Source organism: Arachis stenosperma, chromosome 5 (assembly GCF_014773155.1).
Source record: "Arachis stenosperma cultivar V10309 chromosome 5, arast.V10309.gnm1.PFL2, whole genome shotgun sequence".
Taxonomy (NCBI): domain Eukaryota; kingdom Viridiplantae; phylum Streptophyta; class Magnoliopsida; order Fabales; family Fabaceae; genus Arachis; species Arachis stenosperma.
The window spans coordinates 92538856-92565219 of record NC_080381.1 but is presented as its reverse complement, the minus strand read 5'-3'; the positions used below and the strand labels follow the sequence as shown (position 1 = coordinate 92565219).

At 35.7% G+C, this 26364-nt stretch overlaps 2 protein-coding genes and 1 long non-coding RNA gene across 3 annotated transcripts; 1 reads left to right on the top strand and 2 right to left on the bottom strand.

Moving 5' to 3' along the window:
• Nucleotides 1–7562: 7562 nt before the first annotated feature.
• Nucleotides 7563–8276, bottom strand: LOC130979531 (zinc finger protein ZAT11-like). The gene has a single exon (XM_057902991.1). The coding sequence runs from the start codon at nt 8192–8194 to the stop codon at nt 7679–7681; it is 516 nt and encodes a 171-aa protein (XP_057758974.1). The 5' UTR covers nt 8195–8276; the 3' UTR covers nt 7563–7678.
• Nucleotides 8277–10268: 1992 nt separating this feature from the next.
• On the top strand, nt 10269–11637 carry LOC130982776 (uncharacterized). The gene is made up of 2 exons (XR_009087199.1): nt 10269–10516; nt 11281–11637. It is a non-coding gene; the product is annotated as an uncharacterized LOC130982776 (long non-coding RNA).
• LOC130982775 (kinesin-like protein KIN-5B) lies at nt 11024–17889 on the bottom strand. Its single transcript, XM_057906859.1, has 24 exons — nt 17734–17889; nt 17410–17611; nt 16885–17014; nt 16605–16760; nt 16153–16490; nt 15934–16072; nt 15399–15496; nt 15149–15305; nt 14980–15049; nt 14824–14900; nt 14515–14568; nt 14357–14437; nt 14153–14264; nt 13986–14072; nt 13676–13851; nt 13420–13581; nt 13007–13114; nt 12753–12911; nt 12578–12661; nt 12261–12466; nt 12072–12173; nt 11865–11974; nt 11607–11758; nt 11024–11459 (listed from the first exon to the last, which is right to left on the bottom strand). Exons 2-24 carry the CDS (start codon nt 17598–17600, stop codon nt 11277–11279), a joined length of 3132 nt encoding a protein of 1043 aa, XP_057762842.1. The 5' UTR covers nt 17601–17611; nt 17734–17889; the 3' UTR covers nt 11024–11276.
• Nucleotides 17890–26364: the final 8475 nt, after the last annotated feature.

Genomic DNA, 26364 nt, shown 5'->3' with positions numbered 1-26364 from the left:
ACTCCATCTTTGTGGTGGAAAGAACTTTGCCAAGAAGGCATTGACTAGCTTTTCCCAAGAGTCCAGGCTTTCTTTAGGTTGAGAATCCAACCATATTCTAGCTCTGTCTCTTACAGCAAAAGGGAATAGCATCAGTCTATAGACCTCAGGGTTAACCCCATTAGTCTTGACTGTGTCACAGATTTGCAAGAATTCAGCTAAGAACTGATGAGGATCTTCCATTGGAAGTCCATGGAACTTGCAATTCTGTTGCATTAGAGAAACTAATTGAGGCTTAAGCTCAAAGTTGTTTGCTCCAATGGCAGGGATAGAGATGCTTCTCCCATAGAAATCAGGAGTAGGTGCAGTAAAGTCACCCAGCACCTTCCTTGCATTGTTGGCATTATTGTTGTTTTCGGCTGCCATGTTTTCTTCTTCCTTGAAGAATCCGGTCAGGTCCTCTAAAGAGAGTTGTGCCTTGGCTTCTCTTAGCTTTCTCTTCAAGGTCCTCTCAGGTTCAGGGTCAGCTTCAACAAGAATGCCTTTGTCTCTGCTCCTGCTCATATGAAAGAGAAGAGAAAAAAGAAAATGTGGAATCCTCTATGTCACAGTATAGAGATTCCTTGAAGTGTCAGAGGAAAAGAGAAATAGTAAGAAGAAGGAGAAGGAGAATTCGAACTTTAATTAGGTAAGGTTCGAATTGTGCATTTAGAAGGAGTGGTACTCCATAAATAGAAGGATGTGGGAAGGAGGGAAGAGAATTTTCGAAAATTCAATCAAAAGATTTTGAAAACATTTTGAAAATTTGATTGATAGTTTTCGAAAATTGAAAGTGGAAGAGAAATCAAGTGATTTTTGAAAAAGATTTTGAAATTAGAAATTGAAAAGATTTGATTGAAAACTAATTTGAAAAAGATGTGATTAAAAGGATTTGATTGAAGAGTTATGGTTTTAAAAAGATGTGATTGAGAAGATATGATTTGAAAACAATTTTTAAAAGATATGATTTGAAAACAATTTAAAAAGATATGATTTTAAAAATAAATTGATGACTTGCCTAACAAGAAAAGATATGATTCAAGCATAAAACCTTCCTTAATAGAAAAGGCAAAAAATGTTCAATCAAATCATTAATTGTTAGTAAGTATCTTTGAAAAAGGAAAGAAATTGATTTTGAAAACATTTGATTGAAAAGATATGATTTGAAAAAGATTTGGTTTTGAAAAACTTTGAAAACTTGAAAAAAAAATTGATTTGAAAACAAAATCTTCCCCCTAGCACCATCCTGGCGTTAAACGCCCAGAATGGTATACATTCTGGCGTTTAACGCCCAAAATGCTACCTCTTTGGGCGTTAAACGCCCAACCAGGTGCCCTGGCTGGCGTTTAAACGCCAGTCTGCCTTCTTCACTGGGCATTTTTGAATGCTCAGCTTTTTCTGTATAATTCCTCTGCAGTGTGTTCTGAATCTTCAATCCCTTGTATCATTGACTTGAAAAGACACAAATTAAAAATATTTTTGGATTTTTAATAATTAAAATGCAACAAGAATCAAATAACAATGCATACAAGACACCAAACTTAGTAGTTTGTGTACTACTGACACTAATGAACTGCAAATGCATATGAGACACACAAAATACTCAAGTCAATAGAATTCAAAGATTAGAACACAAAATATATGCATGGATTCGAAAAATGTAACAAAAACATGCGTTTGACACCAAACTTAAGATGAGACTCTAGACTCAAACAAGGAATATTTTTGGATTTTATGATTTTGTAAAATTTTTTAATTTTTTTGTGTTTTTCGAAAATTAAGTGGAAAAAGAATCAAAATTCTTAATGAGAATTCCAGGAATCAGTGCAATGCTAGTCTAAGACTCCGGTCCAGGAATTAGACATGGCTTCACAGCCAGCCAAGCTTCCAAAGAAAGCTTCGGTCCAAAACACTAGACATGACCAAAGGTCAGCCAAGCCTTAGCAAATCACTGCTCCAAAAGCAAGATTGGTACGAAATTAACAAGCTCTTGTGGTGATAAGTTGAAACCTCGGTCCAATCAGATTAGACATGGCTTCTCAGCCAGCCAGATTTCAACAAATCATCATGAAACTCTAGAATTCATCTTCAAGAATTTCGAAAAAAAAATACCTAATCTAAGCAACAAGATGAACCGTCAGTTGTCCAGCCTGAACAATCCCGGGCAATAACACCAAAAATTTGATGTTGTTGCCGGATCTTGGCACTGATGTTACCAAAAGCTTGCTCAAAACATGAACAATCCCCGGCAACGGCGCCAAAAACTTGGTCGGGCGAAATTGTGAACTATACTTTTTCACAACTCTCATAATCCCTGGTACTGGCTCCAAGAACTTGGTGCGCTTAATACCATGGCATTACACAACTTCGCACAACTAACCAGCAAGTGCACTGGGTCGTCCAAGTAATAAACCTTACGTGAGTAAGGGTCGATCCCACGGAGATTGTTAGTATTGAAGCAAGCTATGGTCATCTTGTAAATCTTAGTCAGGCAAACTCAGATATATATGGTGATGAACGAAAATAACATAGAAGATAAAGATAGTGATACTTATGTAATTCATTGGTAGGAACTTCAGATAAGCGCATGAAGATGCCTTCCCTTCCGTCTCTCTGCTTTCCTACTGTCTTCATCCAACCCTTCTTACTCCTTTCCATGGCAAGCTCGTATAGGGTCTCACTGTTGTCAGCAGCTACCTCCCATCCTTGCAGTGAAAGCTAATGCTCAATACTCTGTCACAGTACGGCCAATCACCGGTTCGGTTCCCTCCCCTACCGGAATAGAATAACTCTTTTGCGTCTGTCACTAACGCCCAGTAGGTTACAGGTTTGAAGCACGTCACAGTCATTCAATCATTGAATCCTACTCAGAATACCACAGACAAGGTTAGACCTTCCGGATTCTCTTGAATGCTGCCATCAGTTCTTGCCTATACCACGAAGACTCTGATCTCACGGAATTTGAATGAAAGAACAATAGTAATTGCATTAATACTCGAGGTACAGCAGAGCTCCACACCTTAATCTATGGTGTGTAGAAACTCCACCGTTGAAAATACATAAGCATAAGGTCTAGGCATGGCCGAATGGCCAGCCTCCCAATGATCTAAGAACTAAAATGTCCAAAGATGATCTAGAGATCTAAAAGTGATCAAAAGATTTCTATACAATAGTAAAAGGTCCTACTTATAAGAAACTAGTAGCCTAAGGTGTACAGAAATGAGTAAATGACATAAAAATCCACTTCCGGGCCCACTTGGTGTGTGCTTGGGCTGAGCAATGAAGGAATTTCGTGTAGAGACCTTTTCTGGAGTTAAACGCTAGCTCTCATGCCAGTTTGGGCGTTTAACTCCAAATTTTATGCCAGTTCCGGCGTTTAACGCTGGAATTTCTGTAGGTGACTTTGAGCGCCGGTTTGGGCCATCAAATCTTGGGCAAAGTATGAACTATTATATATTGCTGGAAAGCCCAGGATGTCTACTTTCCAACGCCGTTGAGAGCGCGCCAATTGGGCTTCTGTAGCTCCAGAAAATCCGCTTCGAATGCAGGGAGGTCAGAATCCAACAGCATCTGCAGTCCTTTTTGGTCTCAGAATCAGATTTTTGCTCAGGTCCCTAAATTTCAGCCAGAAAATACCTGAAATCACAGAAAAACACACAAACTCACAGTAAAGTCCAGAAAAGTGAATTTTAATTAAAAACTAATAAAAATATACTAAAAACTAACTATATCATATCAAAAACATACTAAAAACAATGCCAAAAAGTATACAAATTATCCGCTCATCAGCCATCACAGCCATCTTGGATTTAGGCTCACAGACATTCCCCTATTCTCACCATCACAGCCATCACCTGGGGACTAAGATATCATTCGTCGATTCCTTGACAGCGGTGGTCCTCGTCTTGATGATGCTTACATCTCAACCATCCCTTCACAGCAGTCCTTGCAACTCTACCGGGCATCGGTCGACGGTTTGTCTCATCGACATCATCTACCGGCCAAACTAGATAGTCGAGCCAGTGTATACATCAAGTCGCATATTCAGATCGATCGGGGTCATATGAATGCATCACAGCAAGCTCCGATCGGTCTGGACTTGAATGAGCCGACACAGGAGCATGTTGGCGAGTATATCCCCAGTCCTTTCGTTAGTCGAACTTTGTTTACTTTCATCGTTGTATTTGTTGTATTAGTTTTCAGTTTAGACGAACTTTGTTTCCTTCATCGTTGTATTTCTTGTTTTAGTTTCAGTTTAGACAAACTTTGAATGCATTAACTCAAATACATTAACTTAAACTACATAGATATCGAAATCTAGAATTGAACTACATTAACTGAAATACTACATTAAAATTCAGAATTGAAATACAATGACTCAAATTTCATAGATATTAAAAATACTACGAGCTCCTACTGCCACCTACCCCACTTGGTCCAGCACGTTGAGGACATCTACTGCGACTATGATCCTGTCCCCTGCAAAGATGGCATTCCCGAGGACCACGCTTTTCCTGTGAATCCATTTCATTTAAATAGCGAGTCGATTTGGGACAACCCTTTGACTTTCGTCTCAAGGTAAGATTCACGACCATCGTCAGTCCCAGGTAATCAGGCCATGTCTCCGTGTCGCCCAATAGAACAAACTCAACTCTGTAGACCTTCTGAATCTCTGACATCTTGTATACATCACTGACACACACCTGCCGATTTAGTCGCTGATTAGCAGAGCACGCAATAACATGGCGACAAGGAAGTCGCTCCACCTGAAAATACTCACAGTCGCACCTCCGTCGTGCAAGATCAACAACTAACACTTTTTCACTAGGCATTTCGCGCACCTCAAACACCTCGTTTCTTCTATCAAACTGGTTCACAACGATGTTACCTACACATTGCATGTTTGCCTCTATCCACTGAGTGGCAAACTCAGAGAAAGTAAATCCAGCACGCTTGCACTGGTAAGCCTCAGTACTCTTTCACGTAAACAACTCATTCAACTAATATGTTGCTCGGACTAGCACCAATATAAGAAGATTTCGAGCACCCTTCAACACCAAATTAATGCACTTAACAAGGTTTGTCGTCATGTGACCCCATCGATGTTTCTTGTCAAATGCCAACACCCACTGGGGACGATCGATGTTGTCGCACCAACGAACATATGCTTCGCCTCATTCTTGCAACCTCTTATAGTTGGCGTTGTACTCCTCCACTGTCCTTGAATACCCAATGTTGACCACAAGCTTTTACAAGTACGGAACCTTGAATTCTCTCAAGAAGTTGCTGCCAATGTGCCGAATACAAAACATCCACCATACTCTTGGAGGTTTTCAATCACCTCCGTTATGTTTACTGTGACCCGGATTGACTCATGACAATTGAAAATTATCCCCACGCCGTCTTTTCTTACAACATGTGTTCGTAAATTACTGAGAAAAAAGTGCCTCGTATCAACAGTCTCACCCTCTACAATAGAAAAAGCAATCGGTACAATGTTTTGATTCCCATCTTGTGCAACTGCAACCAAAAGGCAACTTTTATATTTTTCGTATAGGTGGGTCCCACCAACCTGAACCAGCGGCTTGCAATATTTGAAAGCTCTTATGCAGGGTTGAAGCTCCAGAATACCCGATGAAGTATCCTAACACCGTCCACCTCTTAACTCCCATTATACAGGGTTGTGTTTCTATTTGGACTTGTGAACCAGGAATCTTCTGAACCATTGCCAAGAATCACAGCAGAAAAGCTTGGTAAGATTCTTCCCATCCACCGAAAACCTTAGCTATTGACTTCTACTTTGCCAGCCAAGCCTTCCGGTAACTAATAGTGTAGTTAAATCTTGCCTGGACCCCCGTAATTGTAGTTTTGGCCTGTATGGATGGATCAGATTCAACCAATGGCTTCATAGCCTCAGCAATTGTGTCCGAGTTTAACTTAGAGTGATCCTGTGAGATCGTTCCCATGGAACACGTGTGCCTCCAGTTGTATCTTCGAATCTCCCAACAAGTTTTCTTCTGTATCAAGCTAGCTCGAATAAGCCAGTCGTACCCACGTCCATAATTCTTGCACTTTCCATAGAACGTCTGTGTCTCAAATTCATAAACAATGTAATCGATCGACTCCTCTGGAGATAGTGTAACTCCGAATGACCGTAATGACTGATTTTCTTGAATCGTATTCCATTCCAATCCTAAACTCCCCATCCTCAGGATCAGCAACACCTATAAGAAAACATTTGTCGTTCATTGATCCGCTAAAACAAAATCAAGTAAACATATTACCCACTGATCATGTACCTATGTTTGCATATTCGGGAAACTCCGGTGCATGAATGGCGTCAAGATCCAAACTACGCGTAAAGGGTAGAACGCCCATCGGTTGACTAACTGCGGCTAGAACTACTAAAGTTTTCGCCACTGCCTCACCTTCCGCATTGCCGTCCTCGTCCTCATCACCGGCTTCGTACGTAGCTTCGAACTCTTCATTGCTATCATCGTTCATTCCCAAGTACGCCTCAACTCTGTCATCTTGCACATCTGGGTCATGTTGAACCTCATCTGCAACAATATGCTCAAACTCAACATATAACTCAATCCTCGAGTGTTGCACCTGAGTTTGCTAGTGAACACGAAACATCCGTTGAATACTTATTTCGTCGATGATTGGCATAACCTCAAATTGTATCAGGCTGCCAAGTACCACAACCGGACTCCTGTAAAGAATGTTGGTCACCCTCTTTACAATGTCAGCCTCTATGTTTTGATAGAGCCCGTACTGTAGTTCAACGAACGTTATAGTGCATGGAACCACAAACGAAAACATATTCTCACACGCAAAGCTCACACCCTCATCCGTATTTCGTACGACCTCACCGTTGTAGTAAACCACTATATTTGCAATGCCCTCCATCGTACCAACCTTGGAGGAAAACACTTCTTTCAGAATGAAACAAAATGATTACGAGCTTTACTTTTTATAGACATAAGACTTACCTCGCAGGCTACATGTTGCTAAACCATCCAACCAACGTTCGCCACGTGTACAACACGCAACCTGTGTGTTACCTGCCACGTAGGAATCACGCATCATGTGTGTTGACGGATGGTTGTCATATGTCAACACAAAACTTACATATTGCTTTAGATTTAGACACATGTCCAACATGTGGGTTGCGTGCTGAATCAGCACGTTACCTAAGTATTGTGCCTGCACCTCTACAATATCCACCTGTCTCTATATATATAAAAAAACGTCCATTTCCAGAAAAAACACAAATCTTTACTCCATATTTTAATTCTTTAGCCTAAGAACCACTCAATATTTTTTAAATCTCATTGGCCCCACTAGCTAATGAATATATCCGTCCTGTCCCACCTTTTTGCGATGCTTTGCTTGGTTATGACATTGTAAGGATGTTATAGTGATTTCATCAATAAAATTTAAAAAAAAAAAAAAAAACTTTTCCCTTACCCAATTTAGATGCAAGAATGATTAACTACAAATAGTGAAATCACTAACTATATACCACCACAAAGCAAAACTTGATAATGAATCAATCATCTAATATATATAAATCAATAATGAATCTTTACAGCAAAAAATAATTGAAAAAAAATACGAATGAAAATATCTGTCCTAAGTCCTAACTAACTATACATCACAAGAAAGAAAGATCAACTCGTGGTGCCTTGTTTCCAAACAACAACTTGAGATCATTCTCCAATGGCGTCAAGTTCAAGTCCATACACATAACCCTCTTGCTATTCGATCTCTTCAAAACCGGAACTTTGACAACAGCATGGTTTATAGGATTAGAAGAAAACCCTTTATTATTATTATTCTCTCTGTGCTTTCTCATGTGGCCACCTAATTGCTGCCCCAAAGAGAATCCCATTCCACAAATTGAACACTCGTGCATCTTCTTGGGTTTCTTGGGCTCTGAGTTGAGTTGTTGTTCATCACCATGATCACCATTATGCTTTTGTCTCTTATGACTGGTTCTGTGCCCACCAAGTGCTTGAAAAGATGCGAACTTGCGGCCACATGTCTTGCACTCGAATTTCTCACTACTCTTCAATTCTATGGCACTTGAGAGCAACATTAGGGTATTTGCCAAATAATCTATGCTCTCTTTTTCATTGTTTGTTTCTCTTTCTCTCTTGATAACTGTCATGAAGAATTTGAATGAATGAATCGTATATGTGAATAATTAAGCTTTGAGTGTGTGAATGAATGAATTGGGAGAATGTGGAAGTGTTTGTGTATTTATAGGGGAGTTATATTACTTGGTGAGAAAGTCAAAGGTATTGTTTGGTTCAACTTGGAAACTGGGAAAGGTTCTAATTTGTTCAGCAAAAAACAAATCAGTTGGACTTTTTGACTTTCTTTGTTGTAAAAGTTCTAACTGCGTTCGTGGATGCTTACATAATTCCGCGCTATCGTATCTAATAGGTTTCTTAACTTAATTTGGAAGATTCCTCATCTAATTGTCACATGTCATATCTCTTTAAATTAAATTATTTATTTTAATACAAAAATTTCAATTTTTTACATTTTAAATTTTTATTTTAAAAGATAAAAGATGATCTCTTATTTTTAAATAGTTTTTTTTATATTTTTTTTATTTCACCTATGAAATAAATTGTAAAAGATTATACTTTTTTTTCTAAAATAAAATTTAAAATTTAAAAGATCTAGATTTCTTTATATAAATAAAGAAAAAATAACGTATCTAATTATGTGATTTATGTATTTACTTTTTTTTTTAAAAGATATGCAAATATAGTATGTAAATTTTAACTTATCCTAAATATTTATATTTCTCGCTATTATAAATAAATAATTAAATAAAACAGGATATCATGATTTCATGAGTAAGTGATGCCCACGTAGATCACAATACACGGAATTAGATTAAACATTAAAGTAATCCAGATTTGGTGTAATTTCTGTGTCTTACAATTTCGTCTCTAACATTTTATTTCTTACACTCAAAGCTTTAATCACAAATCTATCTTCACGAATAGTCCATCAATTTATAAAAAAAAAAAAAAACAAAATTTGCACGTACTATTTAAAAAGTAGAATATATACAGGACTAATCTCTATATCTAATTATTGAAATAATACGTGATCATTTTTCAATTTTAAATTTTAATAAACTATTATATTCTATAATTTATTCATATCATTAAAAACTTTAAATAAAAAAAAATCAGAAATAAGATTGTCTGACCCAAGAATTATTAGAGATCAAATTGTCACTTTCTTTAATACCCTGGACAAACTTTCACTCTACTTATTAGTGTCCTTTATTCTTAAAACTTATAGACCTTAGATTATATATCAATAATATTTGAGAAATAATAAAAATATTAATCTAAATAGCTTAAAAATAATTTATTTAATATTTATTAATTACCACTAAAATAATAAAACAATTTTTAATATAACAAATATATATAATTATAAACATTATTATATACATAAAATTGGATGTCTAACCTCATCGAATAGTTATAAACAAAATAAGAACATAAAATATCATAGTAATTTATTACCCTAACGCAAAATATATACAAGTCATCTGTAGTCGAACCCTGTCAAATTGGTGTGTTTGAAAAGTAAAAAAAAAAAATGTTATTTCTTTTAAGTTTTAAGTAAAAATATATGTTATTCGTATTTAAAAATCTGTCTTATTGAATACTAAAATCCGTAATATTTGTGAGTAAAAATAAAATTGTGTTATTACTTATTAGAGGATCAAAATATTTGTTATTTCAGTTTTAGTAATTTTATTGGATTAAATAATTTAATTTTGATACAATATTAATATAAATAATTTTACATTTTATATATGCATCTAATTATTAGATCAGAAAAAATAATTATATTTAATATTAAATATATAAATAATCATAAAAAAAACAGATATAAGTAAACGACTAGGTAAATTAATTTATATAATTAAGTATATCAAAATTAAACTCTCACTAAATCAGTTAGTTTTATTTTCGGTAGTCCACGTGACCCTCACATGCTTCGTTACATCTACTACTTTAGTAACCGTGTTTTTGCAGTTATGGCACCGAGTAAGGCTGCACGGTTGAGCAATCGACTTGTATGAATCTTCCATATCCTTGTCAAACAAGCCAGCACAATAGTTCCATGAAGCTTCCATGTCATTTTTCTCGGAATATTTTATTACACCATTTTCTAGTAACCAAAAGTCAAATAAAGAACATTAATGTAAACGCATAAATGTCTGAGGAATAATATTATTAATCTCCATTCAAACAGAACTGCTGTGAAGCGCACCCCATTTTTGGGTAGCAAAATTATGTTTTTTCTCTTAGGTTTCTTGTTAGTTGTCCAGTAAAACACTTCAAAAACCAGCCAAGTACTTAAGCCGCCATAGGCGCCAGCTAAAATTAAACTTACGCGGAGAATTGTCCATGTAGCGGAAAGTGTGCGAAACTTCTTTCTTCTTATGCACGTAAGTCTAATATGAAAAGGAACAGCAGTACAGCACAATATGGTGAAGCTACATATATAAATGAAAATATATAATATATAATATGTAGCTTGCATTCACAAGCAGTAAATGAAAATTCTGTTATACAACTTCCCATGGCTGAATTTTTTAAATATGGGGGCATGAAGCATTGTGAATTGCAAAATTATTGGTGAATTTGGTGATTTTACTTAAATAAGAAAGAATACTTTAAAAAATTAAAAAATACTAGTATGTTTTGTTAAATTATTTCTTAATAATAATATTAACTATTTGTTAACTAAATTGACCAAAATTAATATTTAAAAAAAATTATACATCTAATTTAGCAATATATTCTTTACTTTTAGTAATATCACAAACCATTTTTTTCTCCTCTTCTTATTATTTTCTTCCTTATTAGCTTCCTTCTTCACAAATAAAAATGACATCTAATTTAGCAATATATTCTTTACTTTTAGTAATATCACGAACCATTTTTTTCTCCTCTTCTTATTATTTTCTTCCTTATTAGCTTCCTTCTTCACAAATAAAAATGATCATCAAATTTGAGCTTGAAAACATTAATGTTTTCTTTCGAAAAAGATATACACCCTAATTTGGGAAATGCAGCCATTGCAGACTCATATTAATTAAACTAATAAATGTTCACAAGCATCACAATGTTTGGGATACATGGGAGTGGTACTCATCAGTTGATGAGCTTTTTTACTTGATAACTAAACAATTGCCTTAATTTCCATCAGTTCACATTTGCAAATGGTGTCCGATTTGGAGATGCTGATGGAAGTGGAATTTTGCTTTCCCATTTTGTATGGTTGGGCGTGGAACCGTCTTCTGTAATCTGAGTTCTCATCTTCTCAATGGAAGCATGGCTTGGGACCACAGTTCTTTTATAGGATGTTGGACTTGTATTCTTGTCAACCTAAGAACAGAAACAATATTCATCATAAAGAGATTGTCACATAATTTTGGATTTCGGACGTGCGAATTCTGTTAGTTATTGGCTAAGTTTTTTCCTGTCTCCCTAACAAGATCAACAACAATTAAATTCATTGTTAGTTTCACATACCACGTAATCTAAAACAAGGCTTTTATCTGCTTGGACAGAGATGTTTGATATATTTTCATCATGCTTCTGTTGAACAGAGTTAAGCTGTTCCAACCACTGTTTAGTCATAGAATCAATTTCCCTCTTGGTTTCGTGGTCTAGCATTAGTGCACCTGGAAGTAAAAGTTTTTTGTTTCTCAGGCCTCAGAAAATAAAGAAATGAAAACTGAAAACCATTTACATCTGATATATTTTCAGTCAAATAATTTAGTAATTTACCATTTACATCTGTTAACAAGTTGCGAGTTCCGGCAGTATAATCTGAATCCAAAGTCAATGACGCAGACACACAGTCCCGATTTAGAGCATCATTTTTAATGATATTATCCCTGTTAAGGATCAATAGTAGTTACAAGCATTAGAACTAATCAGATTATAGAAATATCTTGTTATAAACAAAACTAAAATATGTGATCTAAAGCTTACTTCACTGTAGATTCAAATTTTACAAGACTGTGCTTGTGGATATTGTTTAAGGACATGTGGGCACTTTCCCACTGCAGCCTGGAGCAGTCCACTTTCTTTGAGCTGCAGAGCATAAGTAACAATCACATAAAAATGTGTCTGATTATTTTTTTCTTTTTTTACTAAACAAATAGTAAAATGAAAGCTTACCAATCCAAGAGAGAATTTTCCATGCTGGATTTGATTTCATTTGCTGAGAATATCTGCTCCACAAAATGACATTTTGCATTCTCAACATATTCGCAAAGTTCCTTAGTTGCATCTTTTGAAACTTGCTGAATGCTGAACATCTCATGCTGGAGTCTCTCGGACTGTTTTGTACTCATGACCTGCATATTTCTTGATGCCTCTGAGACCTGATACATATTTTTCGACAAGTCAGCACTACTGCAGTTGACATGATATAAATTGTACATATCAAGAAGAGAAATATGAATAAACAAGGAATATGAAATTGATTGATTGACCATAGTGATTCTGTTAGAAGTCAATCTCGCCAAAATTGCTACAATTTCCTCTAAGGCTTTCTCTTCCTCTCTCACAGCATCTTCCTGTTACATGTGTTAGAAAGGAAATCAACCACGAGAGGCTAACTTAGAGATGACGTGATAAGTAACTCGGAGGCACAAAATATTTGCCTACCTCGAACTTCTTCTCAAAATTAGTTAAATGATTGGACCTCTCAATGTGAGTTTCTTCGAGAATTTCCATGACACTTGAAGATCTCAGATGAATGTCATTAAAGAAGTTCACAGTTGCCTCAGAAACCACTCGTGCTGAAGTCAAACTTTGTTGCAATCCCTACATTGATTGATGAAATAGCATGATTAAATAATTGTTTTAGGTTCTAATATTTTTACCGAAGAAAAAATTGAAAAGTTGTAAGTAGAACGTACTTCTTCTTGTTGTTGGATAGAGAAAGCTAGTAGCTGCTTTTGCTCAGCAAGAGAATTCTGGATATTGCATATAACATCGTTGGCTTCATGAACAGCAGTACCAAGAAACTACAAAAGAGAGAAAGGGATTGAAAGTTAAAGTAAAAAGCAAAGGAACCATTAAATTTCATTAAATACACAATCCAATCATAAACCGTAAAACCAATCTATCCATTATTCATGAACAATCAACACCGACTGTCCATTATTCATGAACAATCAACACCGACTGTCCAACTAAGGTGGATGTGAGCATTTGAAATAAACCAAATTTTGCTGAGTAAACTTTAGTTAAATTTAAGTCGAGTTAACCCATTTGCGTAACCATGTTTTGGTATCTAACAAAACCAAGCAATATCTGCATGAGCTCTTACCTCCTCAACAGCCAATGCCTGTGATGAAACTTGAGACTGCATCTGCTCCATATCAGACGAAGCTTTCATATGTAATGTATTGGCTAGACCTTTCAAGGTCTCTACTCCTGAAGTATAAATCTCAGTCATTTTCTTGATCCTTGATTCTAGAGATTGTGTAGCCTGATGAAAGATTGCTGCTAGTTAGAAAATGAATAGAAATATGGCAAACATAGATTGAAATTGAAATAAGATTTCTTTTATCCATTTTTCTTACTTCACATTTACTGGTGAGGAATGAGGAGACATGATCTTCCATGCACCTCAGTTGTTTCTGCTGTTGACTAATAGACCCAGCAATGGTTGTCTGCAAGTCTTTTAGGCCCTCGTTTAGAAGAGAACCAAAATTCAATATTATCTTTTGATTTTCTGCCTCCATCCTTTCTTTTTGATCTGTGAGATTAACAAAATAAGATACTTAAGAAAAGAAAGTATATATCCTGCAAAAACCTGTATAGTTCAGAGCATTTCCTGTGAAGAAAATTTCTTATGGTGGTCATCAAAGTTCAGAGCAAAGTAAATCATACCTAATTTTGAGGATAGTGAATCAATATGATCTGATGCGATCTGCAGATCAGTACACATTTCCTTCGCACGCCCAACTAAGGCATTTTCTGTTGGAGATAAAATAAAGGAAATCATATATACTGAACAAAAACAGCACAAATGTGCCAGCATGTGACAATTGATAAACCTGATTTCAGTAGCTTGGAAATTGTATGTTCCTTCTCCTTCAATGTTGAAACTACCAGCCTGTAGTTCTCTTGGAGATCTTGCAAGGTGTTGCTAGTTTTTTCTAATTTTTCCTGAAGCGGTAGTTTAATTTGAGATAAGATACTCTTAATCTGAAACTTTTAAGTGATTAGCAATAGAGAAAAAAGGTTTTGCCTCCACGCACCTTGCAATCCTTCAGTTCACATTCCAAATCTAGTTTCTGTTCTTGCTCTGTTAGATAGAGCTCACGGAACTTGTCAACTTCCTGAAATTAAAATTAATTATTGACAAGATTTGGGGACAGAATAGAAAAATGTCAACCTGATATACTCCAGGGAATACCTTTTGACTAAGGCTGAGGTCATTATCTAATTGCTCTATCCTCTCATCTTTTGCCTGAATAGATAACAAGCCAATATTAGATTGCGGAAACTGAAATAGGTAATATCACAAGATACAGAACATCCTAAATCTTTTGAGGACATTATTTGAGGTCAATTGCCTTATTATTTGAGCTTTCTGCTAAAAACTTGGGAGTGTAGACATCCTTAATCTTATTATTCTTATCAGAGAATGATGTAAATAAAATTAAGACGAAACCTATTGTAACATTAGGCAGATATGTAGATATTGAAAACAAGTATGCTTGACCTTCTTTTCAGCTTCTTCCTTGGCAAATCTTTCGTGAGAAATGTATACACCATTCTTTTCCCTAGCAGCCCGCACATCTGCATTCATTTTGGAAAAAAGGTTTGATACAAGATTCTCCCTATATTCCAAAACTTAAGATGATAATGTTGAATGTACCTTCTTTCATTCTCTCAATTTCCATATACAAGTCCTTCAACAAAACAGCCTTTGAAACTTTTTGGTTTGCCTGTTAAAAGAATAAGAAGTGACATTCACCACAAAGCAAATTAAAATGATAAAGTAAATTTAAAAAAAAAAAAGATAAAAACTGCATTTAATAACTGACCTCAGGCTTATTCTTGATGTTTTTGGCACGACTAGCATAATCTAGTGTACTTAATGTTTCTTCCAAACAATAAGTAGATGGTGAAATAGTAGCAATTATGCATGTTTTTGTTTTACCCCCTAAGGAATCTCTCAAAATCCTAGTAAGCTTACTGTCCCTGAAACAATAAACAATACCAAGTGGCATGCATAATATAAGATACATGTCTTTCAAATTCTGAACAGCACAGGAACATGGTGTTATGGTGAACCTGTAAGGCACATGGGGAGAATGTTCCACAAGTGCATTTATGACACGTCCGAGGGTGAGTAAGCTTTTGTTTATCTCCCCTGCTTCTCTAGCACGTCCCTGCAAATTTTGTCACACAGCATTGAAGATATGCTGATATTTAATGCTTCAATAATATTAACATTCAGTTGCATACTTGAGAAACAAGTATAGTCCTCATATTTTGATAGACAAAGAGAAACAAGTTATAGTTGGAGAAGGTAATCCACTGCTGATATATCTGGAAAAGTTAACTTAGTGACAAATATGACCCATATTTTGATCATTTTCTCTTACCACGTTGCTCTACATCTATCTCATTTATAAAAAGACAAATTGCAATTATATAATACCATGCAGCACTAATCACAAAAAGCTGAGATGATAAAGGAGGAAGCACTTCATTACCCCCCGTTGCTCTATATCTATCTCATTTATAAAAAGACAAATTGCAATTACATATTACCATGCAGCACTAATCACAAAAAGGTGAGATAAAGGAGGAAGCTCTTCATTACCTCACGTGCTCCTGACCGCAATATGTTTTCTGATCCCGCCAAATCAACAAGATTAAGCTTGCCACATTTAATTAACTCCTCATCACCAATTACTGTTTCTTTCACATAGACAGTAATAGTGAACACTGAATGGGAACGGCTGCAACAAAATAATATTCATTAAAAGACATTCGAATAACAAGAAATGTAACAAATTTAGTTGAAGGAAACCAGGTCTACCTGCTTCTCTTATTAAGCAGCGTCTCTGCAGTGCGCCTTTTCGATGCTCCACGTTCCAACAGGGTATAAATTTCATTTACACTGTAAACTGATTCTTCTTCAAGGCCTCTCACGAACACACAACCCTTTCCATCTTCCATAAGGTTTATAGGCTTCTTCTGTTTTTCTTCCATGGGCTTAGAATTGTCATCTGGGGACAACAAATCAGTTATTTCCTCATTATAAAGCTCAAGGAAAGTCACTTTCATGCTGTAGTCAGCATTTTGTGCCTCCAAAATGTCAAAAATCTGGCGAACTGCTCGTGGAATAACACCAGCCTCAGCAGGCAAATCACCACCCTAAACAGATTAATCATGTCATTAGATACAATTTCTTTGATAAAAAAGAAAAACACTACACCATTTTAACAAGCATCAGGAAATGAGGGCAGTGGCACATAGTGTATTGTATACCTTAGTTCTCATCCCACCCTCCATTGTATAAGTTTTACCAGTCCCAGTTTGGCCATAAGCAAAGACAGTGCAATTGAATCCATCAAGAACTTCATTGACAATTGGTGCAATTGCTTGGTCATAGATTGATCTTTGCTGTGCTTTAGGTCCAAAAACCTTGCCAAATAAACAGGATCAAGAAATGTTAACCAAAGAATGATCACACTATGCTACAATTAAGAAATTCACATCAAAGTAAGATAGCTCATTAAAAAATAGAAGCAAAGCAAGTATTGCATACCTTGTCAAAGGTGAATACTCTATCTATTTGCTTGTTTGCTAGAGTCTGCATAACAGTAACTTCCCTTTTGTTTTCATTACATGTCACCACTTTAGGAACATTCGACTTCTGTTCATCATCGCTTAATGGCCTGAATAAATTAAAATAAATAAAACAACAATCCAAGAGCATGTTAGCTAAGCCCTAATTTGGAGAAATACAACATTTCTTGTCTCAATGATAACATCTATTAACCCTAAAATGCTAATCCAAAGTAAACCAAACCAAACATTCAGAGAGATTCCATGGCTAGTTAACAATCAATAAAAGACACACAAATCTGCAATACAAAGTTCAAAATTCAAAATTCAAAATTCTTACTATACACCACAGATAAAACATAGTACACGAAGCTTGGATCATAAAACTAATGCTAGTTGCTAGGTTGCCAGGTCCAAAATCTAACACAATATAATACATATATGAAGAAAAAAATCTCGAAATTGCGAAGCACAAGGTAAAATTCATGAAGAAGAAGATGAGGACCTGCAGCGAAGTAAAACTTGGACATTAGTCTCGCTATCTTTTTCGTGACGGTGGTTCTTATTAGAGTTCCGATCCGAGCCTCTTGAATCAGGTCGACGTCGTTCTGGTCGAGGCGTTAGAAACGGAGACGGTGACGCCGTCATCCCTGATCCAACTTTCTTGCTGCACTGATCTGGCGTTATTGGCATCATTTTCTTTTAACCTGGCAAAATCAAACCCAAAACAGACATTAGAATAAAAAAAAAAACACTTGTTGACATGTGATTTTATTTTTTTAAACTACCGAAGTAACGTTAAAGTGCAAAACGTGAGAGGATAATATACCTTGTGGTGGTGAGTCTGAGCTGAGGGGAGAAGCAGAATAAAATCCGAGAATCTGAGGAAAGAGATCCTTTTCGAGTTGTTTGCTTTTCGGTGATTTTTCCTTTCTTTCCCCTTCGCGTTCTTATTGTTGTGAGAGAGTGGTGTGAGAGTGATGAAGAGAAATTTAAATTGAAAAGAGAAGGTGAAGTGGCAACGGCTATTTGAGAGTATATAGTGTAGTACTGTAGCATAGCTTGGGATAGCCGTTGAGCGAGTTCCAACCACTAGAGCCACGGCAAACCCAATATTTAAAGTTTAAACTTCGCCTTTTTTAATTTTTCGTTTAAATAAATTTGGACAAGCTCCAGTATAGTTTCTACTTTCTACGAAAAAAGTTTGAATTGTAGGTGACAATCTAATTTTGGATTTAATAATGTTACATGAATTTTTTAACAACCAACATCTATGTCAGTCCCATCTCACATGTTGTTCATGGGATAGATATTAAATATTAAATATCTAAGAATGTATTCGAAATTTATGAAATTATTTTCTTTGATTTATAATGTAAAAAATAGGTTAAGTATACTGTTTTAGCCGTCAGAGTGATTGTAAAAATTGAAATCGTCTTACTTATTTTTTTTTGTTTTGAAAAATGAAAATCGTCAATTATTTACTTTTGTTACAAATTTATTTTGCAAACAAATTAGAAATTTTTGTAACAATTTTTTTATACAAATGCTATTTTTTTATAGTGCTAAAATTAGAATTAGAATATTATAATTAATTCTTGCTGCTATTTTGATATTCCAAATTTATCATGTAGGTCATAACCTACTAGTAAGTCATAATATTATCGTCAATTCACGGCGTAAATCACACAATATTATCGTCAATGTCACAATAAGAATTATGTTGCCATTTTACCTAAAGTGAATTCAATTCTAAAAAATTATATTCCTATTTTTATCTAGGAGTGATAACACTATCTAAATCCGTGGATATCTATCCCGTTGTTTGAAACGGATAATTACTCGTCCTCATACTGGATAAGTTTTTAACGGGACGGGTTTTTGGACAGAATGAGACGAGGTCGGGTTTAAGTTAAATCTGTTCCTATCCGTCCTAATATATATATAATATATACTTTTAATATATAATATATGTAATATATATAAAATAATTAATAAAATGATTAATAATATTGTATAATATTTAAATTTTTACTTTAATTTATGTTACATATATAATGATAGTTATATAAATTTTAAAATTTAATTTGATTTGTTAAATTTTAATAATTATAGGAACGGATAGGAACAGAACATGTACTCATAGAAGCGGATTAGGATTTAACATTTTACTATCCATAAATAAAAGCGAAGCGAATTCGATGCAGATTATTGTAGGACAGAACAGGATCAGGTAGGACAAAAACCCATTGACGAGAGGATTTTTTGCTAGTAAAGAATTTTATAAAAATAGTCGCGTTGTAGATATAGATTCTAAACCAACAGAAATCCCTTCGTGCAAACGTTTTGGTTGTCACAAGTAATAAACCCCTAAATAAATTGATAACCGAAGTATTTAAACCTCGGGTCGTCTTCTCAAAGAATTGCAGGGAAGTATGTTCTTATTATTGGTTATGAAGATTGTAAATTTGGGGTTTCAAGAATGAGGAGTGAATATGGCAATTAATTTAAATGGCAATCAAAATAAATAAATACTGTAAAGCAAACTTTTGGCAAGGTGTGAGAAATTAGAAGTCCAGACTTAGTTATTCTTATCAATAATAATGAAAGTTAAATCTTAACTCTACTTAGTTAACCCTTGCTAAAGTAAAGGAAAGTCAAGGGACTAATTAGTTAGACCTTCGAATCCTATTTATTTCCTAAGAAAAGGTTGGGATTATTGAAGTTCAGTTCAATTAGCAAGATAACAGTTATCAATTATGTTGAGCTAAGATAACTCCTGAGTTACTGATTTCTTAACCAAGACCAAAAAGGAAGGAAATTAAATCTACTGGAATAAGAACATCTTCAGATTGGGAATAATCAATGGCATAAATAAAGAAAGCAATATTAAACTGAAATACCTCAAATAACATTAATTCAAAAAAGTAGTCTGTAACATGGAAGAATTCATAACTAAATTGAGAAAACAAGTAATGAAAAAGGAATATGAACCTGGTAAAAAGATAATCCTTGAAGCAATTAAAATCATAATCTAAATCCTAATCCTAAGAGAGAGAGTAGAGAACCTCTCTCAAAACTAAATCTAAATCATGGAAAGTGACTCAAAATTGGAGACTCCCCCAATGGATGCATTCTCCCACTTCATAACCTCTGGTCTATGCCTTCTAGACTTGGATTTGGGCCAAAAAAAGGCTTCAGAATTCGCTATGAGCGTTTTCTGCAATTTCTGGTGCGTGGCCTCTGTCACGCGTCCGCGTGGGTCACGCGGTCGCGTCGATTGGAGTTTTTCTTATCGCGCGGTCGCGTCAGTCATGTGGCCGCGTCATAGGTGTTCTTCTTTAGGTGCACGGTCACGTCAGTCATGCGGCCGCGTCGCTGCTTCTTCGCGCTTGGTATGCGGCCGCATCGTCCATGCGGTCGCGTGGATGCCAGTTTCTCCAAAACTCTGTTTTACGCTTTCCTTCCATTTTTGTATGTTTCCTTTTCCATTCTTTAAGTCATTCCTGCCTTAGAAGATCTGAAACTACTCAACACACAAATCACGGCATCGAATGATAATAAAAGGTAATTAAATTAATTAATTTTAAAGCATAGGAAACATGTTTTTAACATACATCACATAATAAGGAAGGGAAAGTAAAACCATGCAATTAATATGAATAAGTGGGTGAAGGATTGAATAAATCACTCAAACTAAGCACAAAATATATCATAAAATATGTGTTTATCAACCTCCCCACACTTAAACAATAGCATGTCCTCATGCTATATCCAAGGTAAAAAGTAAGGTTAAAGTGGTGGAATGCCATGCAATGCAACCTATGAATGTGAATGCAACTAGATGCAGAGATGATTCTACCTACTTGGTGAAAGAGTAAATAAATCTTTCCAGAACAAATATGGACTGGATTTCACTAATACAAATCACATAATACAATATGAATAACTTGCAAGAAGAAGATAGCTTATGAAAGCAGGGAACATAGAATTGAGCGCTGAACCCTTACTGGTAGTGTATATCACTCTAACTCTCAAGTGTCTAGGGTCAATTCTCTCAATTCTCTACTAATCTTGCTTTTTATGGCTTGCTCTTCATCTAACAATCAACAAAAATTTAATGCACCAATACACAAATCAAAAGGTCTTTTAAGGGTTGTAATAGGGTTAGGGTCACGGTAGGATTGTATTTGGCCAAGTGGACTAAAATCTGAATCCTTAATTAACATAAACTTTCCACCTAACTTAAGACAATCCATTTAATTAAAATGCAAACTCTAACTTCCCATTAATTGTGCTTTCCATATGTTCATGCATCCTAAAATTGAGTTTAGTACATATGCATTGATACCAACACTTACTTTGGGGCATTTTGTCCCCTTTTTATTATTTGCTCTTTTCTTTTTCTTTTTCACTTTTTTTTTCAATGCATATGATTAAAGTATTGAATGCAATAATATGTGCTCAACTATTATTTTGCACATTTTCACTAAAATATACAACACCCAATTATTCAAACCAAATATTTTCAAATCTATCTTCCCCACACTTAAATCATGAGCACTTTTACTAGTCTAAGCTAACTAAGGATTCAAATTTAGGGATATTATTGTTTTTCGCTTAGAGTTAAATGATGTGCTAAAGTAAAGAACAAAGGGGTATATTAGGCTCAAATTGGTTTGCAAAGGATAATAAAAGGATAAGGCCATATGGGTATGTAAGCTCAGTGAAACAGGGCCTCAATCATATAAGTGCATGCATACATCAATTGATGGAAATATAGAATTGAGCAAGACAAAGATCACAATTTTAGAGAGAAAAACACACACCAAAAATAAAATATTGGTTGGTAAAATGCAACCAATTCAAATAGGCTAAAAAATCTCACAGGTTTTGTGTGTTCGAGCTCTAAACTATGTTCCAAAATAATATTTCTTCAAACAAGTTTTTCAAAAAGTTTTATTCAAATTAGTGAAATACTATAAAAATTTCTTGAAAAAGAAAATATCACTTTAACCAAGTGGTAAAATATGCACAAAAAATAAACATGCAATCAAACATGCAAATGCAACAATGAAAAACAAAAATTGGTGTTGAGAAGGGACTAACTAATCCGTGGAGATCGGTATCGACCTCCTCACACTTAAAGATTGCACCGTCCTCGGTGCATGCTGAGAAGTACAGGTGGGCAGGTGTTGTGGTTCCTCAGCTGTTGCTCTTTGTAGAAGCTTTCTCTTTACCCGTTCTGGTGGCCAGCCTGAAAAAGGGAGAAGAGAAAGGGACATGAAGTCAAAGGTGTAGAGCAAAGAGGAAGGCGGTTGATAAACCACTATTTCATGGTTTATATTGCATTTAATTGAGTGGTTTTATCAAGCTTTTCACCCACTTATTCATATGATTTGCATGATTTTACAATTCCTTCCTAGTTTAGTTCTATGATTGAAAACATGCTTCTTTGGTCTTAATTTAGCTAATCTTAATCCTCTCTTATTACCATTCGATGCCTTGATTTGTGTGTTAAGTGTTTCAGGCTTTATAGGGTAGGAATGACTTAGAGAATGAAGAGGAAGCATGCAAAAATGGAAGGAATACAAGGAATTGAGGAGATGACCAGCGAGAAGTCACGCGATCGCATGGCTAACGCGACCGCGCGAAATGGGAGAAATCAGAGTAACGCGTTCGCGTGCCTGATGCGACCGCGCGGATTGGAAGCTGCACGAACAACGCGAAAGCGTGGACGACGCGCACGCGTGGTACGAGAAATGCTAAGTGACGCGAACGCGTGGACGACGCATCTGCGTGACGTGCGCGATCTGCAGAATTACAAAAGTTGCTGGCAGATATTCTGGGCCGGATTTCAACCCAGTTTTTGGCCCAGAAACACAGATTAAAGTCAGAGAACTTGCAGAGACTCATCAAGCTTTTCATAATTCACTTTCCATGATTTAGGTTTAGTTGGAGAGAGGTTCTCTCCTCTCTCTCTTTAGGATTAGGATTTAGATTTAGAATTTTTATTACTTCAAGGATTATCTTTTACCAGGTTCAATGTTCTTTTGCTTTATATTTATTTCTTATTTTCAGATACGTAAATGTTTATATTAGTTATGTTGCCTATTTGGCTTATGCCACATTCATGATGATTTCCTTATTTAATGATATTTGAGGTATTTCAGTTTGATATTGTTTTCTTTTGTTTATGTTATTGATTATCCCCAATCCGAAGATATTTTATTCTGGTAGATTTAATTTCCTTCCTTTTGGTCTTGGTTAAGAAATCAGTAACTCAGGAGTTATCTTAGCTTAACATAATTGATAACTGTTATCTTTGCTAATTGAACTGAACTTCAATAATCCCAACCTTTTTTCTTAGGAAATAAATAGGATTCGAAGGTCAAACTAATTAGTCCCTTGACTTTCCTTTGCTCTAGCAAAGGTCAACTAAGTGGAATTAAGATTCAACTTTCATTATTATTGCTAAGAATAACAAAGTCTGGACTTCCAATTTCTCACACCTTGCCAAAAGTTTGTTTTACATTTATTTATTTATTTTAATTGTCATTTAAAATAATTGCCATATTGATGAGCGGATAATTTGTACGCTTTTTGGCATTGTTTTTAGTATGTTTTTGGTAGTTTTAGTTGAGTTTTTATTATATTTTTATTAGTTTTTAGTTAAAATTCACTTTTCTGGACTTTACTATGAGTTTGTGTGTTTTTCTGTGATTTCAGGTATTTTCTGGCTGAAATTGAGGGATCTGAGCAAAAATCTGATCCAGAGACTCAAAAGGACTGCAGATGCTGTTGGATTCTGACCTCCCTGCACTCGAAGTGGATTTTCTGGAGCTACAGAAGCCCAATTGGCGCGCTCTCAACGGCGTTGGAAAGTAGACATCCTGGGCTTTCCAGCAATATATAATAGTCCATACTTTGTTCAAGATTTGATGGCCCAAACCAGCGTTCAAAGTCACCCTCAGAAATTCCAGCGTTAAACGCCGGAACTGGCACCTAAATGGGAGTTAAACGCCCAAACTGGCATAAAAGCTGGCGTTTAACTCCAAGAAGAGTCTCTACACGAAATTACTTCGTTGCTCAGCCCAAGCACACACCAAGTGGGCCCAGAAGTGGATTTTTATGTCATTTACTCATCTTTGTACACCTTAGGCTACTAGTTTTCTATATATAGGACCTTTTACTATTGTATTTTCATCTTGGTTCTTCTGGTTCCCTCTCTAGGGCCGAAACCAATGATCACTCTTGTTCTTATGTATTTTCAACGGTGGAGTTTCTACACACCATAGATTAAGGTGTGGAGCTCTGCTGTACCTCGAGTATTAATGCAATTACTATTGTTCTTCTATTCAATTCCGCTTGTTCTTTGTCCAAGATATCACTTGTTCTCCAACTTGATGAATGTGATGATCCGTGACACTCATCATCATTCTCACTTATGAACAAGGTGACTGACAACCATTCTTGTTCTACAAGCAATCAAGGCTCTAGTGAATATCTCTTGGATTCTTTAACCGGAGTCTTCGTGGTATAGGCGAGAACTGATGGCGGCATTCAAGAGAATCCGGAAGGTCTAACCTTGTCTGTGGTATTCTGAGTAGGATTCAATGATTGAATGACTGTGACGTGCTTCAAACTTGTAACCTGCTGGGCGTAGTGACAACGCAAAAGAATCAATGGGTTCTATTCCAGTAGGAGCGGGAACCAACCGGTGATTGGCCGTACTGTGACAGAGTGCGTGAGCATTAGCTTTCACTGCGAGGATGGGAGGTAGCCATTGACAACGGTGAAACCCTACACGAGCTTGCCATGGAAAGGAGTAAGAAGGATTGGATGAAGACAGTAGGAAAGCAGAGAGACGGAAGGGAAGGCATCTTCATTCGCTTATCTGAAGCTCTTACCAATGATATACATAAGTATCTCTATCTTTATCTTTATGCTTTTTCGTTTATTACCTACACCCAATTGAGTCTGCCTGACTGAGATTTACAAGGTGACCATAGCTTGCTTCATACCAACAATCTCCGTGAGATCGACCCTTACTCACGTAAGGTATTACTTGGACGACCCAGTGCACTTGCTGGTTAGTTGTGTGAAGTTGTAGTGATCACAATTTCGCGCACCAAGTTTTTGGCGCCGTTGCCGGGGATTGTTGAGTTTGGACAACTGACGGTTTATTTTGTTGCTTAGATTAGGACTGTTTTATTTTTGTTGGTTTAGAGTTCTTAGTTGAGTCTAGTTTCATATTTTAAGTTTGGTATCAATTGCATGCTTTTGTTTTTCTTTTGATTTTCGAATTTTGCATGTCCTTAGCCCCTTTTTGATTCATAAAAAGTTCTAAGTTTGGTGTCCTCTTTGTGTTTTTCTCTTTAAAATTTTCGAAAAGATTAGTGTTTGATTTTCTAAAATTTTAAGTTTGGTGTCATTTTGTGTTTTTCTCTTTCCTCTTTTTAAAAATCAAATCTTTTTCATAAAAGTTTTTTCAATCATATCTTCTTAATTGCTGTTTTCAAAATCTTTTTCTTTACTAATTGATTCAGTTCTCAATTTGCTTTGATCTTATTTTATTTTTAATTTTCGAATTTTATTTTTATTTTCCTTTTGTCTTATTTTATTTTATTTTAATTTTCTTTTTTTTCGGCTATTTCAAAAAAAAAAATAAACAAAATTTATCTCTTTGCAATCATTCTCATTTCCCTTTTGTCCATTATGGACTTAAGTGGAATTAATCAGTCCAAGAGGACTCTGGGGTCTTATGCTAACCCCATTACAGCTGCATATGGGAGTAGCATCTGTACACCTCCCATCAAAGCAAGCAGCTTTGAGCTAAACCCTCAACTCATTATCATAGTGCAGCAAAATTGCCAGTATTCCGGTCTTCCACAGGAAGAACCTACTGAGTTTCTGGCACAATTTTTACAAATTGCTGACACAGTACATGATAAAGAGGTAGATCAGGATGTCTACAGACTATTACTGTTTCCATTTGCTGTAAAAGATCAAGCTAAAAGGTGGTTGAATAACCAACCTACAGCAAGCATAAAGACATGGAAACAGTTATCAGACAAATTCTTGAATCATTTTTACCCTCCAAAGAGGATGACACAGCTAAGGCTGGACATCCAAGGCTTTAAACAAGGGGATAATGAATCCCTTTATAATGCCTGGGAGAGGTATAGAGGTATGCTAAGGAAATGTCCCTCTGAAATGTTTTCAGAGTGGGTCCAGTTAGACATTTTCTACTATGGGCTTACAGAAAAGGCTCAGATGTCTTTAGACCACTCAGCTGGTGGATCTATACACATGAGGAAGACAATTGAAGAAGCTCAAGAGCTTATAGACACTGTTGCTAGAAACCAATACTTGTATTCTAGCAATGAGTTCGTTCCAAAGGAGGAAGTCATGGCATTAGTCACTGATCCTAATCCTCAAGAACAGATGAATGAGCTTA

Coding starts and splice junctions, on each gene's coding strand:
- LOC130979531 (XM_057902991.1), bottom strand. CDS start 8,194: ATGACAGTTATCAAGAGAGAAAGAGAAACAAACAATGAAAAAGAGAGC.
- LOC130982775 (XM_057906859.1), bottom strand. CDS start 17,600: ATGATGCCAATAACGCCAGATCAGTGCAGCAAGAAAGTTGGATCAGGG. Junction 13,852..13,985: donor TTCACTATCCTCAAAATTAG/GTATGATTTACT, acceptor TTAATCTCACAG/ATCAAAAAGAAAGGATGGAG. Junction 11,759..11,864: donor CTTGTTAACAGATGTAAATG/GTAAATTACTAA, acceptor TTTTACTTCCAG/GTGCACTAATGCTAGACCAC.